This window comes from Heterocephalus glaber, unplaced genomic scaffold (assembly GCF_053883595.1).
Source record: "Heterocephalus glaber isolate CG9 unplaced genomic scaffold, H.glaber_assembly_v1.0 deba00001538, whole genome shotgun sequence".
Taxonomy (NCBI): domain Eukaryota; kingdom Metazoa; phylum Chordata; class Mammalia; order Rodentia; family Bathyergidae; genus Heterocephalus; species Heterocephalus glaber.
Genome location: NW_028258333.1, coordinates 21,517,417 through 21,532,095, shown reverse-complemented (window position 1 = coordinate 21,532,095; position 14,679 = coordinate 21,517,417). Strand labels below are relative to the sequence as shown.

Below are 14,679 nucleotides of genomic sequence, written 5' to 3'. Positions count from 1 at the left end.
AACATTAATCTAAAATGCACTTAGATATTTTTGTTAAATAGATATTTTATGCACCTGAAATGATTGAATTTTTAAACTGAATCGAGTTGTAAAACTGTTGACCAAAATTGGCATTTAAGCATTAAATGAATTAATATTTTTGAAGAATCTGTAATAGTGTCCAGTACCTGAAGTTAGCTATTGTTGTACTCTAGCATCTATATTATCTAGGACTCTATTTACTATATTATCTAGGATATATAGAGAAACTTGGAATAGCAGCAATCTATGTTCAGACCCAGATGTTCATGAAATAGTAGAAGTAGGGTGGTCAGAAGTCATAAACACATGCTTCCCAGCCCCTGTCTGGGGACTTGGTTCCCTTCAGTTCTTCCCATTCTTTCATCTAGGCTGAGCTGCACTTTTTATTTGCTCACTTGTATTTTTTTCAAGGTACACACACAACATAGTCAGGCTAGAAGAGCCCTGGGATTGCAGGATCAAAGGCCTTCCAAGCCTTCAGAAGCAGGTGGAATGGACTATATTGAGGAGCTAGAAGACCTTAGATATATTCAATCATTAACCACTGTGTCCTTCACCAAGTCTTCCTATCTTAGCATTTCACAGTTAAAAACAATGAAACCCAAAATTCTTCACAGCTCAGCCAACCTCTTAGCTCTTTTTGTATTTCTTACACATAGCACCCACTCAATGAAAAGCTGAAGAATTAATATAACACTTAAATAATGGGACTTCTAGGTAAACTGATCTGAAGGATTCCACCCTTTCTTTCTGAGAGTGAGATACAATCTTGAGCAATTTTGCATGAATTGAATAATCAGGAATTAAAGTGGGGGTCATATATCTTCTTTTTCTCTCCAGGTCATTTTCTTAGTGAACAGTGGCTCAGAAGCCAATGATCTGGCCATGGTGATGGCAAGAGCACACTCAAAAAACACAGACATCATTTCTTTCAGGTAATCACACCTTAGAATAATCCATTTTGATGACATTGACTTATCCCAATACTAAATGTGTATCTTTAAATCTTAGCCTGAAAAAGGAAAGAAGCTTTTCTAGGATATCTTTCTAATTTTAAGTTTTAGGGAAAGAGCAGTCAAGTGAATTTAATAACTAGATAATCCCATCCAAATTGGTTTTACAAGTCCTTGACAGTTATAGTAGTATTAAAAATAATGGAAAACTAAGAATTTCTTCACAGTTACCTGTTTTAGAAGACTCAGAAGGATAACCAGATTCATAAGATTTTTTATAAAAGACAGCAGTAACTTACAGCAAAAACTGGTGGAATGAATAATCCCATTTTTTAACCTAACTAGCTATAATTTCAGTCTAAACTCATACATTCCATATAAAATCCACATGCAGTAATTAAAAGGATAAGGAGATATTTGTTATCAAAGAAATATGAAACAAAGGATTATGATTAATGATTTACCAAAATAGCACTCCAGAATATGTATATCCAAATAAATATTGTTCTATTTGAAGGAGTCATGTACTACCAAAGTTTAACATATGTTGTGTCTCCTCTTTCAAGATATATAACCATCCTTCAAATAATTGTATATCTTCATTTAAAGGTGATCTGGATTTGTGAAATGGTCAAAATTAATTAATCTGATTTACACTAAATATGACTGTTTCATGTTCAAAAGAAATAAAACCTGTATTTCTTATAAGTCAAATAAGGTGGTTATAAGTAATTTAAAGAGACTGACAACAGCTTCATCACAAGAACAAATGCTTGTCTTTTCAAGGTGACTACTTCAAAAACTAGCAGTCATTGAACATATATTTTCTGGCATGTTGCTTATAGATGAGGTTCACACCTTTAAAGTAATAATATAGGGCAAGTTTTACAGTCAAAGTTCTTAGCCAGATGACTTCAAAACTCCTTTCACAATTTCAAATCTAAGATACCATCTGAAAAGATAAATAAGTACATTCATGTCATATAGACTTAGAAGAGTTCTTAGAAATTCTCAGAATTCAGTGTTTATGTTGTTCTAGTTCACCTCTGTAGCCTTCCTAGATTCTTTTGTGCATGTTCTACTCAGGCCAGTGATCCAAGAGACATTAACATGACTCCATCCTCCCATTTCTTTTCTCTGCAGAGGGGCCTACCATGGATGCAGTCCTTACACACTTGGCTTGACAAATATAAGCACCTTCAGGATGGAATTCCCCAGTGGGATGGGTTGCCAATCAGTGAGTTTTAAGGTTTTGTTTGTTTATTGTCTTGTTTCTCGAAGGACTGCTGGGTACGTGGAATAATTGATAAGGTTTTCTGGATATTGTAATTAGAAATGAATATAAGGCCTGTCATTAATCAGAGCATCAACTTGACTCAATTTAATTAAAGACCATTTAGGGAGATTGTTTCTTAGAAAGGCCTTCAGAGTCTGAGTAATAATTATTGATAGAGTTTTTAAACTTCTTTGCTTCTAAGTACAACCAAGTAAACCTAAGACTCTGAGAATGTTGAATCCACAAATTCATCACTGTCCTCACCTTCTGTTCTCACATATATCAATCTTTTCAACCTCAGAATCAGATATTTAATTATCTTTATTCTTTAAAGTCCCCTTATCCAATAAACCTTTGAGAAAGTTGTTTCTAGACTAACATTTAAATCGGTTTTCTTAGAAGAGTGCCCATATAAGTGGTTTCTGAGGGAAAAAAAAAATCTCTTCAAAGTAGAATATGAGATTTTCATCCCAAGGGAGGGGAGAGTGAGGAGACAGAATCTCAGTATCAAATTCAGAAGCCCTCTTGCCTTGATCGCTACCACATACCCCCCCCAACTGGCTGTCTTGGGTTCATATTTTGCCAAAATCCTTTTTTTGCATTTGCAGACAATGTGCCCAGATGTTTTCCGTGGCCCTTGGGGAGGAAGCCACTGTCGAGATTCTCCAGTACAAACAATTAGGAAATGCAGCTGTGCACCAGGTCCAATGGGGCAGGGAGGAAGGGGGACAGTGGAAAATCAAGAGGGGTGAAGAATGAGAAGAAGAGCAGAACCATCCCCGTAGGAACAACCAAATTTGGAGAAAAGGGAAAGGGAAAAGTCAAAGGAAACAAAATTAGAAACTAGTAAGTGACCCCCTCATAGAATCAACACTTTTCATGCCTACCACTGCTTTACTACCAAGGCTTCCCTATCGCCATTAGGAAAAGTATCTCAAGCTATGGGAGATAGGTTTAAAACCCACTATCACCTGACAATTGATTAAAGGCGCTCTATTAGTTCTATTAACATTAGCTCTAATCTCAATTATAAAAGAAAGTGAGGTGGATGGGATTATTTACCAATTCCCAATGGGACAAGAGAAAAGGAAAAAGAATACTTTTGACAATTCAAAACTCCAGTCAAGAAAAAAGAAAAGTTCTCCAGGGACTCAGAATGCCAGCCAAAGTAAAAGCATCTGTCAAAACATGAGGCCATTCCTGGAAGCTGGTGACATCTCTTGTAAAAGTTCTAAAAGCAGATGGAAATTTTTTATTTTATTAGTCACATTTTTATTTGTATTTTTTGTCCTTCTCAACATGAAGGAAGGAAGACATGCCATAGAAACATAATTTTCACTTTGGTTGTCAGCAAGCCCTGTCTCATATTTGTCACCATAATACAGGACCTTTTCAAGAAGTGCTCCTGAGTGGTTCTGAAGAACAAACTGCTGTAGCCAAAAGATCTTTAAAGGAATAGCTTGAGTCACCAGGTCGAGAGGAGGAATGCAAGGCAGAAGTCTTAAGAATCATCCTTGAATAAAAGAGTCACAGTCACCACAGTCTTCAAATTCATGTGGAATTGTGGTAAATGGAGGTAGGAGGATGGAAGAATGAGCACTGGAACAAGACAAAATATCCTGGTCACAGGATTTAAAACCACAATGAAGTCCAAAGCTATAATTCAAACTTTGCATTTTAGAGACAAGGAAACTAAGGTCCACATATAGGAAATGAGAGAACTAGAATTTGATCCCGGGTGTTCTGACTCTAAAGCCAACACCTGTGGCTGCCCTCATTCACACTGATGCCTCAACAAGCCAAAGCCAAGCTGAAGAACAACTTTTGCTCTTCTGGCCATGCTGGAGGAAGTGCGTGAAGTCAAGAAATCTCAATTCCACTTCCAGTACTGCCAGGGTTCACCTAGGACAAAAGCACCATCATTTGCTTCAGTTTTCTCCTGTAAAATAAAGTTAGCAATACCTATCCCCCCCACTCTAACTCTCATCACACTGTATGATATAGGGCATACAAACATATTTGCAGAGGAAGGAAGTTAATAGCAATTTAAATTTAATTTTTACTTAACTATATGATGTCTGTGTGCAAAACCACCAGCACAGAGTCTAGTAGACAGAATGCTCAAGAGCTATTCATTTCCTCCCCACTACACAGCCATATGTTTGTCCGTCTCTCTTTCTCTCTGTCTGTCTCTCTCTCTCTTCCCTTCTCTGCACCCTCCTGTTTTGAGGGCTTAAAAACTTGAAAACGCCAGACCTCATGGTCATCTCTCTAGTCATATCTAAAGGCTAAATGATGGTGGGAAGCATATATTTCTGCCTCTCTGACCTGCTGTCTTTGATGTATACAGAGTCTGCTGTTTTCTTAACCACTTACCAGTCTGATTATTTAAATACAGGATGAACAAAAATTGCATATTTTTTCACTAATTTTTATAAGATAACAGGAAATATAAAAAGGACAATTTTATCAAATTCATTCAATACAAGAATCAACTGGTTGAAATGACACCTGCCCAAGTGATTCTCAGGACAGTATGTAAACAAACACCGCTGCCCAAGTGATGCTTGGGATAAATTGTTAAGTGGTTAACTCTTTTTTTTTCTTTGTAATTAATCATATTGGTACACTTTTTTTTTCATATTGGTACACTTTTGACATACATAATGAGCATATTCATCATGGGAAATTTGCACCTGTACATCATATACCTTGATTCTTTTTACCTATTCCCCTCCCTTCCCCTCAATCCTCCTTCCCTTCTCCCTTTACAAAACATTGTTTCTATTGTTTTCCTTCCATTCTTTTTAAAAATCTCTATTCCCTCTTTTTCCTTCCCTCTTCCATTCCCTTGTTCCCCTTTCGATTTGAATATTTTCTTCCACAAAATTGGCCAATTTTGGTCCTTATTTACTCTTTGGGTTTCTCACACAAGAGAAACAATGCAATATATAAACATGTGTATCATATTTATTTCACTTAAAATTATGTTCTCAAGGTGTATCCATTTAACTAAAACCATCTCAAGTTTATTCTCCTTTATGACAGAGTAGTACTCCACTGTATCTTCAAGAGACAAGATTGATATCATATCTTCAAATAGGTTGGAATACAAAAAGGGACCCCAGCCTCCTCCATTTGGATCTGAGAGTGTTTGGTCTTTGTTGTCAAATTGGTGAATTCACAGATCCATATCAACATATTGAGTACTTTGAGTATAGAAGACTCCAGTTCTAAATTCCTCTCAGCCTGTCCACTGTATGCATACAGGTTCCAACCATATTAGGAATATTTTCATTTCAGAGTTATGTTATCAAATCCCAGAATAGGCAGGAGGCTATTTTGTTTGGGTATTTTTTGTTTGTTTGTTTGTTTTTGGTACTGGGAATCGAACTCGAGGGCAGGAGGCTATTTTGTAAGCCTAATATAGTTTTTGTTTTAATGTGGTAGCTGTTATCACACTATGTCTACTTTCCCAGGAGTTTTTCTCTCCAGAGGTTCCTTCCAAGCCCTGACTTTCAGATACAACCTATATGAAATTCACCTCTCAATCCCCACTCCCCCCATAATGTTCCAGTCCTGCTGTTGATTGTACCATTCTCCTTTGGGAATAAGTTTTCTTTTCCTTAAAAAATGTTGATCTTTTTAGGTACCTCATTCTGCTCTTTCTGTATCACCAACTAAAATAGACTGCCATAGCCACACTGTGATAATGTACACATCCTCTTGAAGTTACCATGGAGACACTAATGTACCAAGTCTCTCTCCAGAGGCTGCCTAACCTGGAGTCACAGCAATCAGCCTCTGAAGCAAGTATGAAATACAGAGATGAGTATAATGACAAGCCTCTTATCACTGAACATGTGGGCACATGGAAGGGAAAGCCATGAAATATCTAGCACAGGCTCAAGCAAAACCTTCCTTTGGTATGGCTGTACCCAGATTTAAGCCTTTGGATTGATTTTACTCTAATCTTTGATTTTTGTAGCTACAAAAGGGCTTGCTTAATCTCCAAATTATGTCTTTTCAATATCTTTTGATCCATCCTTTAGGGTTATCCAATGCCATTTTCTCTTCCTTTTCTAATAGAGAATTTCACTCTCTAGAAGCATAGATTTGTCTATGGTATCCCATCCATCAAAACAATATAAGTGATTCTAAAAACATACTTTTCTGAGTTTAATATTCCTGTCACTCTTCCTTTTCGTGCACCTAACCTCCAATCTCCAACTAACCAAAGATATCAGATAGATGTCAATTGAGTTGCCAAAATATCACATTTGGGGCCAGGTAGTATTTTTCTTCAGAATGAAGAGCTGAAGTATAAAGTGTATTTTTGCTTTAGCTATGATGGAGATTGCTGGTGGATTCTCTTCCGTATCTCTAGCCTTCAGGAGACAAGCTATGTTCAAACCTCTAGGGAAAGGATCCCATAGTGGATGGTGATTCTCTCCCATCCAGACTGTTTTCACTGTCATAGGGTCAGAGGGCTTCTATCCCATTCACATCTCCCTCTGTGTTCTTTCTTCTGGCCATAGATTTGGGTTTAAGTTCAGAGATGCTATAGTGCTCTTTTGAATTAAATTATAAATCATAAAAATTCTGAAAATTCAATCATTTGTGAATTCAATGGATCTGGGATCTTTAGTATTCCAAGAGTGGAAGAATTCCTCTCTTGCCCTTTCTGCTTCCTTGGTGGTTCCCACCTTCAGTGATCACACAGACACACACACACACACACACACACACGCACACACACAGATAGCTTCTGAGCTTAGACAACCCTTCTGAGCAATCTTCCCCTTCCTTGTGTCCTCTTTCACCCACAAGATGTCTATTTATGTAGGGAGTCTAACAGATAGGGTAGCATCCATCACCAACAGCAAAAACACTTTTACCATCTTGAAGCAGGATGTGAATGCAAAAACGGTTACTAGTATGATACTTGAGCTGGATGGACAACAGTTGGTAGCATTAATATGACAGCGTATGTTATCTCCAGCTGTAAACAACCAAAACTCCTAGATAAAATATGAAACACATCCTCTTTAAAGTATTGATACAAAAAAGTAAGAATTCTCACAAATCCCTGAAAATCAAATAATGGTTGATTACTACAAGTAAAAGTATTTCACATAAGAGTCTGAACTTATCTATGGTATTTAAAGTTCATTCCTTGAAAAATCAGTTTAATTCTATACAACTAAGCTCAGGTACATTACTTTTAAACCTTTCTGTATATTAACTAAAAAGAAATATCCCACTAATGAAAGTAGCAACAATTTAACTAAAATTATCAAGACCTAGGAAACTCAAGGATTACTCTTTCCCACATTTTATCAAAAAGAATTTGAAAACACATCAATAACCAAAGCCAAGTTATTATTTCGAGAAAAGAAAATTCTTTATTGAGGAGAGATTTTTTTCTACACTTTCAAAATTTTTTATAACAATGAAAATTACTGAAAAATAGAATGGATCCTTTTAAAGAATGAAATAAATGCCCCCAGAAATCCAAACAATACACTCCATTCTTCAGAAAAAAATGTCCCTATAATTCAAAAGTTTCTCTAATATACCTGTCAAAACAACCCACAAGAGGGAAAAAGTGGGCTTAAAAGGTCATTTTCAAAATTCGAAACTATTCTAGAAACACAGGGAACTACTAACTTGAAATCCTATTTTAAATTTTCCTCACCCATACCCTGTTTCTAAACTTTAAATTTTTACAAATGTTTTAAACAAAAAACTATGGATTTCTAAAAAACATAAGTAAACAAAAATAAAACAATTCTCAAAAACCTAAAGAGGTCATTAAAGCAGTGTAGCCGCTTTTGGCCTGAGGGCATTTGTCAAATCTGGTAAACTTGGGCCTCAGTTTTTATAGTTCTTGGGGTGCAGGAAAGAAATGACAAAGTCCAGGGCAGAGCCAAAGAAAAGTTCATAAGGAAGCCTCCTCTTCAACAGAGCTGGAATCCCCAAGAGCCCACACCCTTAGCCATGGTCAAATAGATATAAATGTCCCAGCAGCAACTCACCATGTGCAAGAAATCTGCAAGGATTCTCATGCTGAATGGAAGTGAAGGGGACCTGGGAGGAATAACTACCAAAACATCTGAACCACCATGAGATACAATAGAATATATATGAATATATATATATATATGAATATATATATATATATGAATATATATATATGAATATATATATATATATATGAAAATATATATATATATATATATGCCTCAAGCTTAGGCTACAAATGCACTGTGTTTGAAAGTTGCAGACATGAATAGACTCTGGAGGAATCTACCTCATTCTAGGACTCAAAGAGTCTCACACACGAAATTCCAAGGAAAATAAACAACCTATAGTCAAGAATAACCAAAATTTGGGCCGGGATTTAGCTCAGTGGTTCCGCCGCCTGCCTCGTAAGCTCAAGGTCCCGAGTTCAATCCCCGGTAACAAACAAAAAAAGAGAATAACAAACATTCAAGGAAACAAAACTCCACAGTCATGAAAAAGACCCACAGGGATTTCAAATAACAGTTATAAGGTAGACTAGAAGATGAGTGTGTTTAATATATTTAAAGGAAATCAAATATAAGCTTGAAAATAAATATGTGGAGATAAGAAACTATAAGGATTGACAAAGCAAATTTTGAAAATGAGTATATCTTCTAGTAATAAAAAAGTAATCATTGACATTTAAAAGATAGTGAGTGGGTTTACAAGCAATTGGATCCAGTCAAAAAGAGAATTACTAAATTAAACATATCATTTGAACAAGGACATTTTATTCCCTATCCAGAGAAGAAAGATTTTCAAAGAAATTGTTCAGTCTCTGACACTAGGCATAATTTCTACTGTTTGTTCCCCTGTCAGTTCATCAAATATTTACTGAGCACCTACAGTATTTCAAAAATGAACAAGGCATAGTTTCTGTTTTTGATTAAAAGGGAAAGATCTGTAAACAACCATGGGACCAAAAGCCAAGAGCCACAGTGGGTGAAAGTTATCTGATTCTAGCCTATTTCTCTTTGGATTGAATTCTAATAATTCTACAAACACCTTTACTGACTAGAGTCAGAAACACTTTACTCTTTAAAACTATAGATCAGGTTAGGTAGTGATAAAAAGTAAATGAGTTGAGTTTTTAAAAATGTTTTTACTTTTATTAGTACATGTTTGTAGTAGATAATGATAACATTCACTCTAGGGAATTGATACATGTACATAACACATCTCAATTCCCTTCCTTTTCCTCCCTCCCTTCACCTCCCTTTTATTTTTCCAGCAGCAGATTCATTTATTTATCCTATAAGACCTTATAAAGTCATTTATATACACAGATTGAAAACCAAAGTAATAGGACAAAGAACATATAAAACATGCAAAACAATTGTACTAAGTCAAAGTACACTTTTAGACACATTGTCTCCTCTGGATTACAATACCTTTTTCTTCTTTCTCTTTTTTCCTATTAATTAGAGTAAGTTTTAAGTAGATTAAATTACCCCAATTAGATTTGAATTAGATCCGCCCATTTAAGAGGATGAATATCCTTCAGTGAAATAGCTATGCTACATTCAGCATCGCCCTGGGGGCATTTCTTTCCCAGGTGGAAATGCCTGCAGTGGTTTTTCATGTCCTTATGGCTACCCTAATAATTACAAGTCATTTCTACACAACCCTTCCTTCTCAGAAACAAACATCTTCATAGCCTCGTTTGCCATATTCTGAGGTTCTCCAATTAATTTACTCTATTTTTCTTATTTTCTCTATGATTTTTGTCCATTCTTCTGCATCCCATTCTCACATCTTTAAATGCTGTGGTTTGTGTGTTTCTTTGTGTGTGTGTGTTTTGTTTTTGTTTTTTGTTTTTTGCAGACTGCTGCCAAGCTAAAGACCAGTATATTGAACAGTTCAAAGATACTCTGAACACTAGTGTGGCCAAGTCAATTGCTGGATTTTTTGCAGAACCAATCCAAGTAAGTTTGTGAACCTTACACAGTTGACCTCAACTCTACATGAAGAGAGTTTTAATTCATAAATTTTAGAGAATTCCAAGATAATTAAGTATCCATTGTTGTGTCATTCTCCAAATTTAATTCATTTTCTTGGTCCCCTTAAAAACATGAAGTCTTGATTTTAAACTGACCTCCATTTTTAGATGAAATTCTCAGGAAAAGGAAATCCCCATGATTTTTAGTTGCTCAACACTTACAATGTCAAGGTGAGTCTTCCTTAAATCTCATCAAGATCCCTTATTCTACTTTTCTCTAATCTCAGAAAAGAATAAATATTTCATTCATTTTCCAAAAGGCATGATTGGAATAGTTTTATGGACTGGTTATAAAATCATTAATATTACTATTATGATAATGATCTGCCTTTTTTTTTTTTAATACTGTGAAAGGGCTTGCACTGATGTAGCCTAGGCTGGCCTCAAACTCATGGTGATCAACCCACCTCAGCCTCCTGAGTGCTGGGATTACAGGTGTGCACCACCATGCCTGGCTTATAGGTCTTCTTGATTTTGTCTTTTGCAGGGTGTGAATGGCATTGTCCAGTACCCAAAGGGGTTTCTAAAAGAAGCCTTTGAGCTGGTGCGAGAAAGGGGAGGAGTGTGTGTTGCTGATGAAGTGAGTAGCAATGGCAGGCCACGATTTAGTGTGGTAGGGTCAAGATGGGCACAGAGAAAACCCTATTTAAACTTTCTGTGGAATTCCAGATGGAAAACAGCAATTGTTTAAACTCTGGTGTATGACCATAAATTAGGGCAGCTTCTGCTAATTGGCCAACAGGTTAGATTAGTTAGTCAATTTAACAGGTACAACATAACCTAAACATCCAATTGATGTCTATCAAATAAATTGCTAATGGGTATCAGTGATGCTACCATTACTCAATGTGTGTGTGTGTGTGCGTCCGTGTGCACGCACATGTGTATGTGTGTGTATGCATGCACGCGTATGCCTTTCTGGTGTTTTCAGCAGGAGTACTGACAAACCAGCTAGAAAACTAAACCTCATAGACAAGTTTTCATCTTAATTTACCAAAATAATATTAACCAATTTGATAGTAGGTACCTTTCTGACCATGCTTGCCTAGAAATGTTTTTAAAGAAAAAACAAATAATAATCCAGGCAATAAATTAGAAGAGTGTTACCATTACTGGTATTTGGAAAATAGTTCCCTCAAAAAATTAAAATCATGGGGTTGAGTTAATAAACATACAATACCTCCACGGGAAGTACTTTGAAAATAATAACACCTATTGGCTGGGTAAGCGCTAGTCCATGTGTTTAAAAAGGATCTATTTACTTATTAGTAGTATGCTTCATACTAGAGTACATCAAAGAAAACAGGCTTTTATGTTCTGACAATAGCTATGAAGACTAAAAGACCAGAGGAGGGTCACCAGTGTCATGGAGGTACAGAACTTACATGTCCCATGCCTCTGCCAGCCCTGCCATCTTTGCCTGAATACTTTCCTTCACTTAAAAATTCCCTACAGCTAATGTGGAGCTGGCCCCGTGGCTGAAATTTTTCAGGTGCCTCTAGTTCCTGTGCAGCTAGGTCTGTTGTGCCATGAATACAATGCACTGATGTTCCTGGTGCCCTCGGCCTGCACAGCCATCCTCTCTCCCCAGCCTGCCTGCAAACTGAGCAAAGTCCTCACTGAGGAAAGTTAATCTGTTGGTCTTTTATTTTGCAATGCACAGAAGAAACAGGAAGATCGATCTTTTGCGAGTGGGAAAGGGTCCAAGTGACCAAGGGCAAAGGAGGGGCGAGAGGAAGGGAAAATAAAAAGATTTAAGATGTGTCTGGTAGATGTACCAAATACCCACAATAAATGTAAACACTATATGTCATAAACATGAACTAATTATAATAACAATAATACTGAAGATGACGAAAGGGGATTTAGAGATGGAGAGAGAGAGAGAGATGTGTGGGGAGGGGAAAGAGATTTTAAAAGAATCAAGATGTGGTATGTACATGCACCTACTCCCTAAGGTGAATGTAAACTTCATGCACTAATAACATAAAATTTTACAAAAAGAAAGTTAATCTGCTAGTTACAAAATAAGAAAACTCTATTCAATCAGTTTGAAATTAGCTACATCAAGGAAGACAATAAACATTGGTCTCTAAATCAGGACATAGTGAAACTGCCATAGACTAATTAAAGGGAAGGTAGATTGAATTCAAAGAAAATACAAATTTCAGAATTTTCTAGGAGATGTGGCTCATGACTTTGAAGAACACAATCAGAAACTGTCTCATATGGGGTAACCCTAAGAAAGAACAGTCCTAATGAATTTGATGTTGACTGCTTTCAGACATTGTGCACATCCAGAGCCCCACTCCCTCCTAGAGCCACCCACTCAGACATAGTCATTTCCAAGACATTTGAGTTTATACACCTTACAGTGATCCATTTCTGTACTATTACACATCCAATTCCATGAAACTTATTCTTCCTAGGTGACTAAACATGGTATATTGTTCTACACCATTTTCTACATTGTCCAAGCCATCTTATGTTTCATCATTTATACCATTTATTTATGGCATTAGGTAGATGAAGTGAAAAAGGGAAATAAGCAGGAAGATGAAATGGATAGATTTTCCTATATTATCTCATTTGGACCAGTTAATCAGCTTTCCTGGAGACCCATAACTAGGAAGAAAGAAACCCAGGATTCAAGCCCAGATCTGTCTCACACCCATGTCTAAACTCTTCCCCTGTATTGGTCACTGTCCTCAAAGAATAACCCCATGAATCTGCTTTTCTTACAGCAGCCTGGAGTGAGTAGGGGAAATAACAAAAACGCCTGAGAAAGAAACGTGTTATTTTAGCTGCATTTAGAATGAGCTCCAGGTGCCTGCACTTATCTCACCCTAGAATGTGTAGTGTATATGCAGAGCGAGACAGACACCGAGCCAGAAAGAGACCAAAGAACCTAAAAGGATCTCTGAGCCCGTGGATTAGGCAAGATGAGCAAGGCTCACCCTCCCAAGCTGAAAAAATTTATGGACTTGAGATTAAATGGTGGCAGACATGTCCAAGGAACATTGCGAGGGTTTGACCCCTTTATGAATCTTGTGACAGATGAATGTGTGGAGATGGCAACTAGTGGGCAACAGAACAATATTGGAATGGTGGTAATACAAGGAAATAGTATCATCATGTTGGAAGCCCTGGAACGAGTTTAAATAACCGTTCAGCAGAGAAATCCATGCCCCTCTTCAAAGCGCTAGTTTCACTATGACCGAAAATTGAGTCATACACATTTTAATATTAAATTTTTTGTTAAATAAAAAAAAAGAGACCAAAGAACCTTCACCAGAAAGGCTGTAGCAGAAGTTTTCAGGAAGATGTTCATGAGGCTTTGTTCAGTAGGACATTTCTGCCATTCCTTCATTCATTCTACAAACACTGTGTCAACTTTGTATCAAGCACTCTGCTAGCACTGGACAGAGGAGAAATAAAGCATTGTCCCTACCATCAAATATGTACATTTGTAACAATAATCTATGGTGAGAGGCTCTGATGGCACCATGTCCAGTTTGCCTTGAGTGGGAGCCCACTGGGCTCAGGAAAAGTGTCCTAGACCAGGTGACCATGAAGCTGGGTCTCAAAAGAAAAGAAGTTACTGAGATGAAGAGGCAGGAAGAGGATCTTTTAGAGAGAAGAGAGCATGCACAAAATCTCAGGCCTACTTTTAGTACAAACCACAGCAATTTCTAGAGTACAGAAGTTCAACCCTGAGTTCACTGGCTCAACTGGCCATTCTCCTACCATAGCTCTCAGGAAGGAGGGAGCACAACCAATCTATCTGGGCTAGGTGGCCCACTGGACAGACAGAAACTCCTGCTCCTCCAGCCTGGGCAAGAAGCAACCTCTCCACTTTTTTACCCACTGTCTTGCACACAGGAAATGCTTATAAGAATTGTTCATCATGGTGAACTTTTTCATATGCATTATTTAGAGGATCCTCATAGCAGCCCTGTGATGTGTTGAGTTTAATATTTCTACTTGATAAATGTCCTATTGAACAAAAGCCTCATGAACATCTTCCTGCAAATTTCTGCTACAGCCTTTCTGGTGAAGGTTCTTTGGTCTCTTTCTGTCTCGGTATCTGTCTCATCATCCTTGATACATAAGTTAACCAAGATGCAGAAGACTTAAGGAACATATCCAGAATCGCACCAAGCTGGTAAATGGTTTTTCACACCTAAAAACTTAGACACAGATTGAGGGATAGAACAAGGATGGTGGTTATGATATGGAGGAGAGAACAGAGGAGGAGGAAGAAGAAGAGGAGAGAAAGGACCAGGATGATGAAGAAGAGAACAGACTGGGGGGAGGGGATTCTCTCCAAAGGTTTCCAGTGATTTTGAATCTGTTTTCATCAG

General features: G+C 37.2%; 2 protein-coding genes and 1 pseudogene across 8 annotated transcripts in view; 2 read left to right on the top strand and 1 right to left on the bottom strand.

Annotated features, from left to right (window-relative positions):
- The window catches only part of Dnajc21 (DnaJ heat shock protein family (Hsp40) member C21), a 106,493-nt gene that overhangs the window by 3,280 nt on the left and 88,534 nt on the right, over nt 1–14,679 (bottom strand). The window lies entirely within an intron of this gene.
- The window catches only part of Agxt2 (alanine--glyoxylate aminotransferase 2), a 47,810-nt gene that overhangs the window by 12,707 nt on the left and 20,424 nt on the right, over nt 1–14,679 (top strand). For both annotated transcript variants that reach the window (XM_013073515.3, XM_004848636.4), the window contains 5 exons: nt 862–956; nt 2,118–2,211; nt 2,859–2,952; nt 10,141–10,241; nt 10,803–10,895. In XM_013073515.3, coding sequence (XP_012928969.1) covers nt 862–956; nt 2,118–2,211; nt 2,859–2,952; nt 10,141–10,241; nt 10,803–10,895 — 477 coding nt within the window. The remainder of the gene's footprint in view (nt 1–861; nt 957–2,117; nt 2,212–2,858; nt 2,953–10,140; nt 10,242–10,802; nt 10,896–14,679) is intronic.
- LOC147824506 (small nuclear ribonucleoprotein G pseudogene) lies at nt 10,908–14,671 on the top strand (annotated as a pseudogene).